This window comes from Colias croceus, chromosome 6 (genome assembly GCF_905220415.1).
Source record: "Colias croceus chromosome 6, ilColCroc2.1".
Classification (NCBI taxonomy): domain Eukaryota; kingdom Metazoa; phylum Arthropoda; class Insecta; order Lepidoptera; family Pieridae; genus Colias; species Colias croceus.
Genome location: NC_059542.1, coordinates 10,063,579 through 10,079,711, shown reverse-complemented (window position 1 = coordinate 10,079,711; position 16,133 = coordinate 10,063,579). Strand labels below are relative to the sequence as shown.

General features: G+C 32.4%; 2 protein-coding genes across 2 annotated transcripts; one reads left to right on the top strand and one right to left on the bottom strand.

The window, feature by feature from the left end:
* Positions 1-620: 620 nt before the first annotated feature.
* On the bottom strand, positions 621-2,980 carry LOC123692700. The gene is made up of 4 exons (XM_045637473.1): positions 2,957-2,980; positions 2,439-2,554; positions 1,910-2,033; positions 621-1,255 (listed from the first exon to the last, which is right to left on the bottom strand). The coding sequence occupies exons 1-4, from the start codon at positions 2,978-2,980 to the stop codon at positions 716-718; spliced, it is 804 nt and encodes a 267-aa protein (XP_045493429.1). The 3' UTR covers positions 621-715.
* A 7,827-nt stretch (positions 2,981-10,807) lies between these two features.
* On the top strand, positions 10,808-13,624 carry LOC123692432. Its single transcript, XM_045637177.1, has 3 exons — positions 10,808-10,968; positions 11,714-11,831; positions 13,218-13,624. The coding sequence occupies exons 1-3, from the start codon at positions 10,951-10,953 to the stop codon at positions 13,421-13,423; spliced, it is 342 nt and encodes a 113-aa protein (XP_045493133.1). The 5' UTR covers positions 10,808-10,950; the 3' UTR covers positions 13,424-13,624.
* The last annotated feature ends 2,509 nt before the right edge of the window (positions 13,625-16,133 follow it).

The window sequence follows — 16,133 nt, the reverse complement described above, 5'->3', positions numbered from 1 at the left end:
TACGCAAAAAAGTAACAAACAAACATACAAACTTTCGCAAGTACAATATTAGCACAGATAATATAATACTATATTAGTAATATACTATACCTACTAGATTTACTCTTGATTAATGCGTAGAGCACGTATAAAAAATCTGTCTCCCAATTTTTCTTAGCTGGCTTTTGAGCAACTGCAATCGTATAAATTGAATAATATATTACACAAGTTTTTTTTTCAACTTTCATCAGCTTATCTTTCACAAATCCTATTCATAACATATAAAGAGAAAGTACAGGAAGGATTTATTAGAACAACGTGACAGTAGTTATTAAACACAGATTGCATGCAGTCAAGTGGGAATTACGCTATCGTTAGTTATTCATTAATTATTATATAGTAACATTAGAAATTTCTACGTATTTTATGGTAGTTTTGTAACCTAATTATCTTGGGTTCGATTCATAATGATTGCAAAAATTTTTACCTATTTGATAAGAAAATCTTATTACACAAAGTGAACAAGTAACGTCTACTACATTATGCAGTATTTAAATACTTTATTATCTCCGTATTTTATTTTACTATGCCTTACATACCAACCATTTTATAAGTAATGTCACGAAAAGAAACACAATTACTAAATTAAAACATTTATTTAACATTCAGACACAAATAAATTAACACTTAAACCGAACGTAAAATTACTATTAATAAATAATTTCTTAAATTAGGCTTAATGATGAACAACTGGCTGTAGCACATATGCTTGGCCAGTAGTTCTATCTATAACATGACCCGTAGATGATTCAAAGAAAAGTCTTGGTGCTGAAGCGGCTACAGAACTTTCTAGACTGGGATGACGTCTAACTGATCCTTCGTAAGGCCGCTGCTTCACATCCCTTTGTCTATAAGGCTCTCTTTCTCTTTGGTTAACAACTAACACTATGTGATGCTTCTCCCTTGGTTTCTTTTGTTGTCTATTAAACTCTCCTTCATGATTTTCATGATTGTAATGTGCTTGTTCATGCTTCTGGATTTCTAATTCTTTGCGTGCTTTTTCAGAATCCGCTCTCTTAATACGTTCACTTTCATCGTATGTTAGTTTTTCATTAGACTCATATGTAGGGGATTGTTCACTGGGCTCGTCATACGTATCATGGTTATATTGACCGTCAGAATCGTAATCACCATTATCATGATCATCTGTGTGACCTGCGTGATTTAGGTCCCAGTAATGTTCCCCATATCCTCCTTTCTTGTCGCCCCAACGAACCTTTAAAACGTTACATATTAATACCAACAATAATTAAAATGTGATACAAAGAGAGGTTAGTAGGAAAAAGAAAATGTTAACTGTCACAAGAAACATTGAAAGCGTAATCTTTAAAAAAGTGACAATAATGATGATTGATATTGTGTGAATGCAATAACTCAGTCTATTACTTTGAACGAACATTTCTGTTAAACGTAATAAAGCAGAAGCGTACTTTAGCATTAAATAATCCAGATGAAGGTCTTGATCGTTCATGCCTTTCAGTGAAGTGGTCCTCACTGCCCAAACGGTGACCTTGGTCAAAATCCTCCGAAGTAGGCATCTGCCTATACCTTGCCAAGCGAAGCGAAAGAAGAGTTAGATATGATTTTGTATCAACTACTAAGGAATGTGCTTATTGACAACTTTAATTAAACAGCTGATGGATATGACAAATTTTGAAATAAAAGAATTGAATTGAATGCTGCAAAACTAAGTATCAAGCTGATCGATATTTTAGCTCCACATTCATTAAAAGCAATACACATCCTTAACGTAGTTGAGAAAGAATAGCTTATAGAGATCGGTAATGTTTCATAGACACTAGACGCATTGTCTATAAACCATCAACAATCAGCGAAGGAAAGAAGGCAAAGCATAAAAAATGCCGGTTACTTTTCCCATGTCCCTGTGGTTTTTATAATCTTTCCGCTCGTAACGTTGTTCCCACGTGTTTGGATCTTCGCATACATGACCGAACTCTATCTTGTACGGACTCAACTGTACTGAGAAAAAGTCCCTATAAATGATGGTTTAGCTTTTAGTTGATATAGTTTTTGTTAAGGATAGACATATGCATAGATATTGAGATTTGGCAACAAAGAAGAACACAGTGCAACATACATTTTTTAGAAATAAAATTATGGTACAGCTTATGATTGTTTATATTAGTTTGATATTATCAAAGCTATGAATTTAGTTAATTAATTTTAACAAGGCTGTAACTTAAGCCCGTGAAAATTAAACCTAATTATATTAATCAAAATAATGAGTCGTGAAAGAACATCATGCCTCTAATTTACTTATAATTTATGAAGTGTTTTGGATTTTTAGGTAAACAGTAACTATAGACATGTCTTTCTTTTTTTTCATTTCAACATAAAGGCAATGAATGTCTTATATTTATAAATGACGAAAAACTTACTGGAAAAATTTTGCTTGTGATTCAATAGTACTCGGCCTATTTTGGGGATTAGGAACAGCTTTTACAGGATTCCATGCTGATCCAGAATAAAATGCAAGGAAACACCAAAACCATCTCTGAAATTAACAAGTCACAGTTATAGCATTTAATTATTGTTATCGTAGTAATTGTTACTGATTTCCCGCCAACATCCCGCCAATAAATAACTGTTTTTTGCGCGCCTAATTTGAATTTAGAATGCCGTGTTATATTTTTTTATTGCTTTTTTATAACCTCAACATTGTTGACTGCCATCTAATTATACTTGTGTTTATCATAAAAATAAAATGATTTATTTTTTTTAACTAATAAACCGTTGGATCATATCGCCGTTATTTTAAATTCACTTTCAAACTTGCAAATACTTCTATCTCAAAACAGCACAAATACAGATGATACACTTTTTCAATTTAAATCGATCACTTTCACTAAACCACATTCACTTATTTCTGTAATATTTTATGGTTTCAATCTATTACCATTTTGCTGAGACGTTGTGACATCTTGAGATGTTGACAACCTTTGAAACACAATAGTTGTTGGCAATTTATTTATAGGCTTTCGGTGATAGTTAAGAAATAGGTTGAAGAAATTTCTGAATTCTGATAGTTTTCTTTGTTGATTCTTTTGAAAGCTGAGGGCAAGGTCGCAAGACATCATCGAAAGAGAATGTTTAGAATTGATTACTTTATCTCTAATGTTTGGAAATATATTCGCAAGTTTTTGATAATGTAATGAATTAGTAAATTCATTAAAGACTGGGTAATCCGTAATACCTAAGTGCTGAACATCCTTTTTTTATCTTACGTAGTAGATTGTATTATTTGTAATAGATAAAATGATATAGGTAACTACAGTATCGATTAATTGTTAATGATTGGTTTAGTAGGTACCCTAATAAACATAATATCCATTTTATTGTTTGTTTCTTACAATAATATTTTTTTTTTAAATCCGTTCGCTGTTTCTATGCATTCTCAACAAAAAAACTTTATTGTGTGCTTTTACCAAAGATAACAATTAAATAAATAAATAAAAATAAATAAAATCATCTTTTATTTGGTTTAAACATTAAAAGGTTACAAAACTTAATTATATTACACAAAGTACCTATATGAGTATTATTTTTTAAACTCTCAATGAATAAATTCCGGATATAATAATAACAGTTGCAAGAGATTATACCTAAATGTTATATTATTAATATTATAATTTAGTCTTACAGGTGCACAATCCTCACAGTATACAATCGTTTGCATTATTTATTTATTTATTTATTTATTTCATTAAGGATCACCAACATGACATACACTGATACATAGATATTACAATCGTAGACATAGTGCTGTCACAATTATAGGCAACGACCACTTACAAATACAACATTAAATCCAAATCCAATTTTTACATAAATTCATTTGATAAACTCTCCAATGCAAATATCTCATTCAATTGAATTGAATTCGTGATTAAGTTATGTGATAATATGTAAAATAATGACGCATTTCATAATTTTCTATTATCATTTTCCTTAACCATCCAAATAACAACTATAAGTATATTTAAAGAAGTAAGTACTTACTGAAGTGACTATTAAGTGTAATTAAATATTAAGGAAATCATTGACAATATATCAAACTAATATAAAACATAACAATGATAAAGCAAAAATACATTTCCCAGAAGACGCAATAGAACAAAAAAAATATCAAATGCCGGAACAGATTACAACGACAGCCTATAACTTTAGAATTAACTTCTCACATTAAAGTACGTAAATCCACATAATTTTCTACGTTAATTAATTTATCATATCTACCTCATAGTTACTTTAGTAAAAAAAGACTTTATACTATGCTAATACTCTATAGCTTTCCGTCCGCGTTGTCTTTACCTTCACATAATATAATACAAGGTACTATTATAGGTAATAGTACTAAAATTTAACAAATTATATACTATAACACCTTCCTTTTGAACCACTCTATCTGAAAAATACACATCAAAATCCGTTGCGTAGGTTTTAATATTTAAGCATTCATAGCCCATAGGGATGTAGGGACAGAGAAAGCGACTTTGTACTATGTAGTGAAGCGGCAACTTCCTACATAATACATTAATTAGTTTGTCATTGTTTTTACGCAACTAATGACAATCGCAATAATTAACTAGAGCGTTTATCGCCATAACAGGCAAAGACTCCGATAACCGACAAAACGGCAACAACCGTAAAATAATAGATTATGTAATATCCCATAATTATTTACCGCTTCTTATTTGATAGGCTGGTGGCACAGTGGGAATGAAAGGGTTATAAGGCATATATACATTTTTGTGTCTCGAAGTATCGGATAGTGTAATCAATCACAGTTTGTAGTACGCAAAGGCAAGTAAAAAGTTCTTAAAAAATTTCAAATATTTTCATTATGATGTGCATATTACAAAATATAAAAAAATTTTGACAAAGAAAGTGGACGAAAAACTTAGATAACTGAAATATTTTTATTGTAATTTAAATATTCTAAAAAAGTATTGTCTTACTAGTGTATTAGGTATAGTATAGGTAATAGTATTATACCAAAAGTCTGTTGAAGTATTGACAATTATATTCCTCTTTATTTCATAAAGATAATAGAGCTCATTGTATCTCATTGTAAGCTCATTGTATCACTGCCCTAACGTTAACATCAATTTACCGGTTTCTTTCCGATTTCCTTCTGGTTCCCGCCGTAATTCCTCTGTTTCCAATTTGATTAAATAACTTGAAGAAAGCTATCAAACTTGTCATTCTAATATTATTTATTTACCTACTTGACAACATCCTTTGAATTCTATAATGCAAAATATATTTTACCTTCTTCAATCCTATCTCATCCTACCTCAATATTATAAATGCGAAAGTTTGTGAAGATGGATATGTATGTGTATGTGTATGCATGTTTGTTACTCTTTCACCCAAATACTACGGAACCGATTACAATGAAATTTAGCACACATATAGAGGGTAACTTGGATTAACATAAAGGTTTTATCCCGGAAATTCCACGGGAACGGGAACTATGCGGGTTTTTCTTTGAAAACACGGGCGGAAAGTTAGTCAACAATAATTTTTCATTGCAAAGTGATGAAATCGGGTAATAATTTCACGTTTAATAGAAACATAACATCGGCATTTGTTTTAGCTACAGTGGTTACACACATCAATCAAATAACATGAATTAATGCACAAATACACACTTAATTATAATTAATTGAATAATTAAACATGAATTATTAAACGTAATAAAAACGTCATACAATTTACTTTTTACGATTCAACGCACATGTGGGTGTGAGTCAACTATGGAAATATGTTTTGACGTCGCTCTTTACATTTTACCCGACTGCGAAAGAAGGGTTAGGTATGTTATACGAATGTACGTATGTAACTTGGAAGTTTCTTTGGCACGCCTTACAGCTCAAACCTCTGGACGGATTTTGACTTGTAAGGTATCGTTGTAATCATCAGAATTGCGGTAGTAGGTAACATAGGCTATATTATAAATTAGCGTTTAGTTTTCATAATAATAAATCTTATTATACATTTCAAGTTGGTTTTTCTATCAAAGCTCTAAAGAAAAGACCTATTAACCATTTGTAAAGATATTATAAATTAGTCCATTTCATTACAAAATTGCTAATTAGGTTACAGACAATAAACGATTGTGAAATGTACGAAAGTGTGCCAGATAATTACAGTCAGGGACAGAAGTGTTGAAAGTAATTAAGCATTAATATCATTCATTGATATGGTCATGATCTGGTGAGCAAATTGTATTTACATGTCTATGTAGAGTGCGGTAACAAGACATTGTGCAGTACGACACTGCGTTTGTACAGCTTTTTTAAAGTGGGGAAAACTGGCATAGATGCCCACGGCGGCCCCGGGAAGGAGCCGTGGGTTATGTTGGATTCTTACCGACTAAAACCCCACTGTGTTACGTTGAGCCGCTACAATATCTTTCATTCTGCATACCATTTACCAAACCAACAGGGAATACTTATACATAATTATTAAGAGACACACTTAACTATACTAACGCATCATACAAAATAATTTAAAAAAAAAATTAAAGTGAAGTCCCACATCTGTTTCACTGATCGAATTTCTTTTGAGACAAGTAGGTGATCAGTCTTCTGTGTCCTGCCAGATCGAGATTTTTTTTTCTTCGTCTTCACCAGGAATCGAAGCCAGGACCCCTCGGTTCTACGCTCACGCGTCAACCACTGTACCAAGGAGGCGGCAAAAAAATTAAGTATTACAAAATATATTTATTTATTTATAAACATAAGCTTCCTGAACATTTCTCATGTAGGATGTCGGTATGACGTAAGTACCTACATAATATGCACTTTATAAAAACAAGTGATGACGTATTTCCTAAATAAATGAAAAATATATTTAATTTTTTAAGCTATTGGATAGCTTTTATCTCAGAGTTTGAGCGCGGCGACCGAATGTAAAAATTCCGTAACGAAAAAACCTAACACCCCCTACTCCAACCGGCAATAGCAATAGCTTTACCGCGACAGTCCTCGAGTACCACACGTATTTTTTTTTTATTATTAATCTATAAATACTTTCGTGCACGACTGTCCTGACATGTCCGGTTTCATTCATCTATGAAATTAATTAAGCACGTTTAACTTGCTCTATGCTCATAATAATATGTATAATGCACATTGTATAACTATTTACTATTTATCAAACAAACAAGGAGATAAAACAAATTTATTTAATCCCACATACTTATTAATTAGAATTGGCCGTAGATAACCAAAAAGGATCCAACCCACAACATGACCGAAAATGAGTTAAATATACCAAACTGCTCGTCTAGGTCTATATTTTCGATTAGCAAAAACAATCCAAGTAAAATATGAATATTTTGACGTTAAATTGACACTGGGTACCAACCCACATGTATGGAGAAGCCATATTTTAGTTTCGTAAAAACAATCCATTCTTCTTGGATCATATTGTAAAACGCTCAGTCTAAGAAACTAACACAAAACTAAAATGTTTAAAAAAATCCAAAAGCATGTGGATCCTTTTAGATATTTAATTTTTATGATATTATGATGCAATAGATAAATCACTAAAAAGATTCAGAAAGCATGGATCTCTTTTGTTAAACTGAATTTTGTAGAAATGTATACTGGTTTAATAACAAAAACGATTCAGAACATTTGGATAGACTGAATATTATGTATTTACGCTTGAGGCGTTAGGCATGCATTAAGTTCACACTCCAAGTATCTTGATCGGGTCACACATCTTTGCCTTTTTTATACCGATTTTTCTAAAATAGAAGCACTTCGAAAATACCTGAAAAAATTTACGAAGCTGACGAACATGTCGAAGTAACAAAAAAAATTACTCGCACAACTATCGATCACGCGCTCATGTGATCTTTATTACCTTCATTCAAGAATTGCCTATAGAAGACTGTAAGGTTTGTTGGGGATATAAATTATTAAGACTGAAATCGATTGTATGCGCACCTCCATCGACTAAACAGTTTAGTCATGTTGAATTCAAGAGGAGAATACAGCTCGACAGATCAGTTTAGTCGATGCAAAAGTTGTATGTATGGGCGGGCTCGAAAGGTAAATCTTCGGAGGTATCTGATAATGATTTTCAATGACTATGGCCAAATGTTAAAGAAAAGCCCAATTAGACGATTTGGAGTCAATCTTTGACTATTTATCTAAATACTGCCTGGATTTCTATAAATCAATCCAAGGGGGCAATCCAAGACTTCATGACGATGTAGATATGGCGATGAACCGGACTTTGCACACGAAGAAGAATAGTAAATCGGATAGAATTAATATGTTTTATATAAATAATGAAAAAAAAAATTGAAAGTTAGTTGTTTTATTTACGAAATTAAAAAAAATAAGGATCTTAGTAGCAATTAGCTACTTTGAATCGTTTTTGCGAAATGAAAATTCACTTATCATAATTTAAAATAGGTTTTATCAAAAAGGATCCTAACACACATTTAGCTGAATGTTTCAAGAAATAAAACTAAATTCAATAAAATTTGTTTGTAAGAATAAAATATACATTGACACACACACTTTTCCTTAAGAAGCAATTAACACAAGCAAGTCTTTATATGAACAAACACAGGTTAAACTTCAAACTTCAATAACTCAAAAGTAACATTTTGTGGGTTGGATCCTTTTTGGTTATCTACGGCCAATTACTAAAATGCATAAATGCACAAAAAATATATGTCTGTGACAAAAACGTTAAGATTATTGCTACAATGATTCGATATAAAATATTTGCTTTTTTGTTTGCATGAAATATGTAATAATATCAGACACCAGATATGTACATCATATAAAAATATTCGAAACACGATTCGAAAAGTTCATAAATACGACAATCGCAAAGAGAAATTATCTAGAACCTCGTTCACGTCTCAGACTATGTGTTTTTTATATGGGTTTTGTCACAACTCAACTATGCGAATGTAATGAACGGTCCTCGTCTCCTGTACCGTACTAAAAACGCCATCCAACGAGTGCAAAACTCTTGCGCAAGGTTTTGTTGGGATATTCCTGCTCGAACGTGCATCTCGCCTTATTTAAAAAAAGCAAATATCATTAACATGGACCATCGTAGGCGTTTACATCTTGCATCTCTTCTCTTCGATGTGATCAGTACCAAAGGCTTTATTATAGAGATACGCTGGCGTATCTCTATAACAAACTGACATGGATGGGATGTAATAATGGCATAACTACTAGGGCGCCTCTCGTCAAACTGGCAGTGCCTAAAAATCGAATTTTAAAGATAGTTTTAAATAAAATGTGACTAAGTGCTGGAATAATTTACCGCCTCCATTACGGAACTCGACTCTACCAAACCACAAATAATATAATAGGTACTATATAATATACTATCAAACATACTTTTTAAACAAATAACAACCCTTGACAAACTGGGAACTAAAGTCTGTTAAAAATGATCAGCGAAGCGATGCAATTTTGTTGAACAATAAGTTCACATCCTACAATTTTACTTGCCAGCGTTTATCTTTCAAAATTATTCACAAGCTCAGACAGAATGATGTAAAAATTTGTAACAATAAATGCTGAACCGCTTTAAAAAAATTAATTACGCCTATTCTTTAAAACAACTAAATTTAGATTAACAATGTTCCAAGTTTACAAACATTAATTTCACGCGTATAAAACGCAATTTTGTTTAACAAAGTATTTATGTCATAATACTAAGCAACGCTCCAGTATTGCCTTAGTCAAAAAAATAAAGCAAAATTTTGCCCACCAATCAACATAACTTTTGTCATATTTTAGCAGACCTATATAGTTACTTGCAAATTAGCCATTATGATTACTTTTTTATATATTTCAGTTATTGAGTACTTTAAAAAATAATTTGTTTTGAACGAACAAGTACTATAAATAAGACACTGCACTGTTGAAAAGAAACATAATTTTACATAATAATCATAATATTCGTAAGCCAATTACTCAATTTGTAAAAGACAACATTTTGAAGTCGAGAACCGCGTCACGACATTTTTATGTTGCTTACAATTTTATGAAATTATTTATTATGCATTATTTTCGAGTAAGAACTGTTTCACGCTGGTTAAAAGCTTTTCTGATTATATTAAATTAAATGAAACGTAGAAAAAGCCGAAAAAACCACGTCTTTGAAGAAATTTTGAAGAGTGCATAACTGCATACAATGTAGGAACTATGTAGGTACTTCTTCACGCTTAAACCACTCAACCGATTTGAATGAAATTTGGTAGTTACCTACCAAAATAGTCACTTATCTTTAAAAGTTATTCCTGTAAAAGGACTTATAAGGTTTTATCCCGTAATACGTCATTCGGAAAAAGGAACGTAACGTACCTATATATAGAAAATTAGAAAATCTGAAATCTGTAGTTGCGTTGTTTATTATGTCATTCCTATGGTCCTTCCCATTCCCTTCCTCCGCAAATTACACAGTGAAGAGGGGGGGATAAATTCTAAGCAATAATAATTATTTTTCTTTCAAAGAAACTAATGGATCAGCTTTCTAGGACCATCTAGATTCTAGATGGATCTTCAATAATTTCGCAATTGCTTTCAAACTCTATAAACGGTTTTCTGTCTGTGAATCACCAATAAAGAGATAGATTTTCATATAGTCAAATGCACCAGCCACCACCTAACATTGCAGTATCAATTCGCAATCTTCAAGAGAAGCGCTCACTATAATCATTCTCCCAACGTCTATTCCAGCATACTCTCTCAAAATTACTTTAAAATTGACCTCACTAATGGTAAGACCAATGAATTCAAACCCAGTGGAGCGTACAACCGATAGAAAGTGATACAAATTCGTTTCTTTCTTTATAAACGCCGCATTGACACTATAGGCGGCATTATTCCAAGTGATATGGATTGCTACACTTTGGTAAGAGTTTATGTAAGTTTATTTTGACATTTGGTGAATTCTCGGCCGGTTTTATATAGGGCTGTGTGCCTTTGGGTCATGAAATATGTGATATTGATTACTAACTGATTGCGAACTTTGCCTGCGGTTATCTACGTTTATGCTGTTATAAATAAATGACACACAAGCCTTCATAAGAAATGGTCTGTAGCAATTTTCAATTGGACACAGTTAAACTTTAGTTTGTTTCAATTGGGTTCCATTTCAATATTAGTTTCTTCATGTTTGAGAGTATTGGTACCTATGAATTAACGTTAAAACCTAGACGAATAAAAAAGATAAATATTTTTCTGACGTTCTCTAATTTTTTGTAGAAAAGTGCCGTCACGCCAGTATAAAACACTAGGTATAAAATACACGTACTTACTTTTTATTGTAACTTTTTGTTTCATAATTAATATAATATGCATTTTTTATTTATATTATTTAATAACTATGTTATTAGGATCAATATTTGATATTTCTCCTTGCTATAGAATATATTTTAAAGGTGAGACTGAATAATAAAGACCTCAAAACTAGTCAAACAAAGAGCGCATTTTAACACTAACTTACGAATATTACGTTCGTAACAGGTTATTTTTAATATACATCTAGCAAGTTGACAGTTTTTTTTTTATTAGATATCATGCATTACATTTTAATTATTTGACACACTGATTTAATTATTTTAATGTTAGTAAATAATTATGTTCACTTATTACAGCTTCTTCTAGCAAGTGTGGTGGTGACCAGCTCAGCTTGGTCTGCGCCGTTCTACACAGTGCATAGGCCGCTGCGGGTCACCAGATACGCACCTTTACCACCGCTACATAGAATACCTAGTAGGTATTATATTATTATATACTAGCTTACCGCGGCTTCGCCCGCTTTGTCTAAAACCTAATAAATTATATACTAAAACCTTCCTCTTGAATCACTCTATCTATTAAAAAAACCGCATAAAAATCCATTGCATAGTTTTAAAGATTTAAGCATACAAAGGGACCTAGGAACAGAGAAAGCGATTTTCTTTTATACTATATATGTAATTTATGTAGTGATAAATAACCAGCTGTGCCGCGTGGTTTCACCCGCGTAGCTGTTGGTCTTAGCGTGACGATATAAAGTTTAAAGCCTTCCTCGATAAATGGGCTATCTAAAACCGAAATAATTTTTCAAATCGGACCAGTAGTTCCCGAGATTAGCGCGTTCAAACAAATAAACAAACATAGAAACAAACAAACTCTTCAGCTTTATAATATTAGTATAGATTACACTTACAGTATATAATAGTAGAGCTCTACATTTAAGAAATGGTGCATAGCTAATTAAAACAATAACTTTAGTAACTAACTAACTAATTCTCTAAACTCTTCTCAATTTACAAAATTATTAAAAAGCTAGTAACTTTATCTTAACAAAAATGTAATATGATATAAGAAAAACGTTCTGTGTTACGCATTTTGTCTGCGGTTTTATTAAAGTTATTGTTACAAGGTTGGTGTTATTGGAAATATGAAAACGTATAGCAAGTGTTTTTATATAATAGTTTCAAATTGATAATATTATCTTAATATATATAAATCTCGTGTCACAATGTTTGTCCTCAATGGACTCCTAAACCACTTAACGGATTATAATAAAATTCGCACACCTTGTGCATTTCGATCCAATTTGAGAGATAGGATAGTTTAAATCTCAAATCGTTTTAGAGAAAGCGGGCGAAGCCGCGGGCGGTAAGCTAGTAGTTATCTATAAAAATACATTTATGGTCATTACGGCCGCGGCGCGGTGTATCATTCGGAGTCATGGCTTTATTGCATTAAACAATTATTAATTGTCATACAATTTATTATGAGCTCTATAGAAAATAGAGCAAGTGACACGCGGTATTTACTTCATAATGAAAACTTTATAACTAATAATACTACTTTATTCTCTCCTCAACTTTCTTACTAAATTCATACAAGCAATAGCGCCGGCGCCGTCCCGTGATATAATTATTATGAATTAATATTTTACGATTATAAGTAAGATAGTAATTCGTTATGGACTGGCGATTAAAATAGATATATGAAAGACTTTAACGTCCCAAAGACTTTTTTATCAAACACTAGCTTTCCGCCCGCGACTTCGCTCGCTTTGTCTAATTAAATTATATACTAAAACCTTCCTTGAAAATCACTTTGTTTTATACTATGTAGTGAGTAATGATCACACAATTTTAGTTCCAGTACGCTACGAAAGATGGCAGCGACCAAAACGTGGTCAGGATGAATATGACCACGACCGCGACCGTGACCACGACCACGATGACCACGACCACAAAAACGGCGGTGTCACGGGCCCCGTCCACACGTTTGTGAAGACGGACAAAAATGCAAATTATAAATGGGGTGTTAGACACCATGTTGGAAATAAATATAAATCGTAGCGGAGTTTCAAAGAGTATTGTTTTGTTATATATTTCATTTGTATTTGCGAATTTGTTGGGTTGCTTATTGTGATATAGTTTTAAAATATAGATAGTAGAGATGTGATTGTTAAGAAATGGTTCAAATAATTCAAATCATTTCTGTGATCTGTGATTCAAATAATAAGCCTTTAAGTATTGTATGACAGATAACAGTGAGGAATATGGAACATTATGTGATAATTATTATTTGTAACAAATGTGTTTTAATACATTAAATTGTATTACAATACATTAAAGAATATTAAAAAATGTGTTTTAAAAACCTATCTAATAATTTTTGTATTCAATTGTTATGTTCAAATCAAACATCATATTTATTATAAAAGTAATTAAATACTTTTCATGATTAAAAGCTTTTTATTAAAAAGAGTGTAATAATTATACATAGGCACCTACTCAAATAATAATGTATTTAAGCATGTATTTATGTATAAAAATAATTTATAAGCAGTCTTTATCAGCTTATCACTCGCCATGGCCAGGCATACCAGACAGGCTTCCTCTTTTCTTTTAAGCAATTACTTCAAAAATCTTGCAGACAGTTACATAACTCCTTCCCAATTTAGAATACATAAGAAACAAGTGTAATTGACCATTTAAATAGTTGTCACGTAGCCAGTCTAATTACTATTCAAGATATAATGAGGTGAACATAATAAAACTTACATAGAGTAGGCTTATACGAAACACTATTTAGTGTAAAGGCATTGATAACGCATCTTACTTGCACTTTTATATTAGTCTATGTAGATTGTAGGTGGATTTACGTTTTCTAAAGATTTACGTGTAGGCATTATTTTGTTAGGCAGTGTTTTGTTTGTCTGAAAATGTCATAATAAATTCTTTTATTAGAGCTTGCGCGCAAGAGCAACTTTTGTCTCCGCAACTACTACAACTTTGTCTCTCCCATCAACTCTATAGGAAGTTGCGTCGCTACGTGCGCGCACTTTCTTACTAGCCCATAGAGTTGATTGACGAGTGATGAAAGTTTTGAATGAGTAGCGTACGCTTGTTACGATGAATAATATAGATATGAATAATATGAAGAAGACGAAGATAATTTTTTGTTAATTCATTCTTTTGAAGAAATGTGCTTCCACACACAACACAAAGCTCTGATCCTGTAAGCTCTGACACACGTTACAATTTGGCCAGGACATTTACGGTCTTATCGATCATGAATGTCTCCAACTAGGCCACAGATAAATAATTGTTACACTAAATAGTTAGAGTATTGTATAACTGTATCAAATTACTCTGCGGTCGACACACACGACTACCCAAATCCGTTCACTTATAATTACGACACTAAAGTCGTATGTTGCGCCCGCGCCGCCCGGCGTCCGCGTGGGCCTGTAAGGCTGAAAATTAACGGGCGGTGGAACGCCTATGAATATGAAGAAAATCAAAACGGCGACGTGAAATGATGAATGAAGACGAAATGAACTGGAAATAAAATACTACAGTACTGAGTAAATATGATGCGATGTATTGAACCGTGAACCTTTAACTTAATAGTAGGGCAGGTTAATTGCTCTGCATCATAGAAAATTTCATAAATTTAATTATCAAATACCTATTACCCGTGAGTTAAGTCTATCCTGAAAAAGGATTTTCATACATTATCAATAATATTTTATTTATTGCATTTTAATGCCTCCATAAAATAATCAGTGATCGTAAATGTTTGAATAGAAGCTGCCACTATAGAAATCCTTTTCCTACAGTATTATCACCGTAATAACCTTAGGCAAAGTACGTGATCTTGGAAAAAGCAATGAACTCTACAATAAACTGTATTTACACAACAAATAATGACTACATCGTGTTTTATTAAACCCTGTACACAAATAAGATAATTGTTCAGAATTATTTGCAGCTAACACGATCGTGAGTACGCAGCCTTAAAATGACATAACAATTATAATAATAACATAATGTTGCTTATCAAAATTACCTTGTATTTCCGGATATAGGTCAAATAATTATGACCTATCAAACAAATTGGATTCTTATTAATAGAGCATAAAATTTAAATTAGCCTACTAAGTAGTTATAGCTAGTGTTGCCCAAATTCAGTCTTGGTCTTGCAGTCTTGGTCTTGTTCTTGCGTTTTTGCAAGACCAAGACCAAGAACAAGACCGCGTATTTTTAGCAAGACCAAGACCAAGACTGACCGTGCAAGACTTGAGCAAGAACAAGACTTGGCCTGCAAGACTCTTGCGTCTTGCAGCTAGGACTTAGCGCTATTTCACTGAGTAGTTAGGTGTAACAGTTCGGTGTATAGGTAGGTAGTTAGGTACGCTTAGGAATTCTATGATACGCAAAAAACTGTACTATCAAAGAATATGAAAAACTGACTAATACCATAAACATAGCGAATAAAACAATATCTATTAAAATCAAACTGAGTGCATGCATAGTTATGTTTTAACCATCGGCACTTTGATAATGCGGCATCAAAGGTTTTGTACTTACTTCTCAAAGAAATTTGCCGCTTTTCGGAAGTACATGGTCATGATACACGCGCCGGCGGCTTCTTTTGAAATCTAAAACAATCGTTGCCGCCACGCCGAAATCATAACATTTGACACTATTTGATTGCGGCCATAGGGCGTAGGTATACTCATATGCACAATAATTTCGAATTTTTTTAAGAGTAGGTACA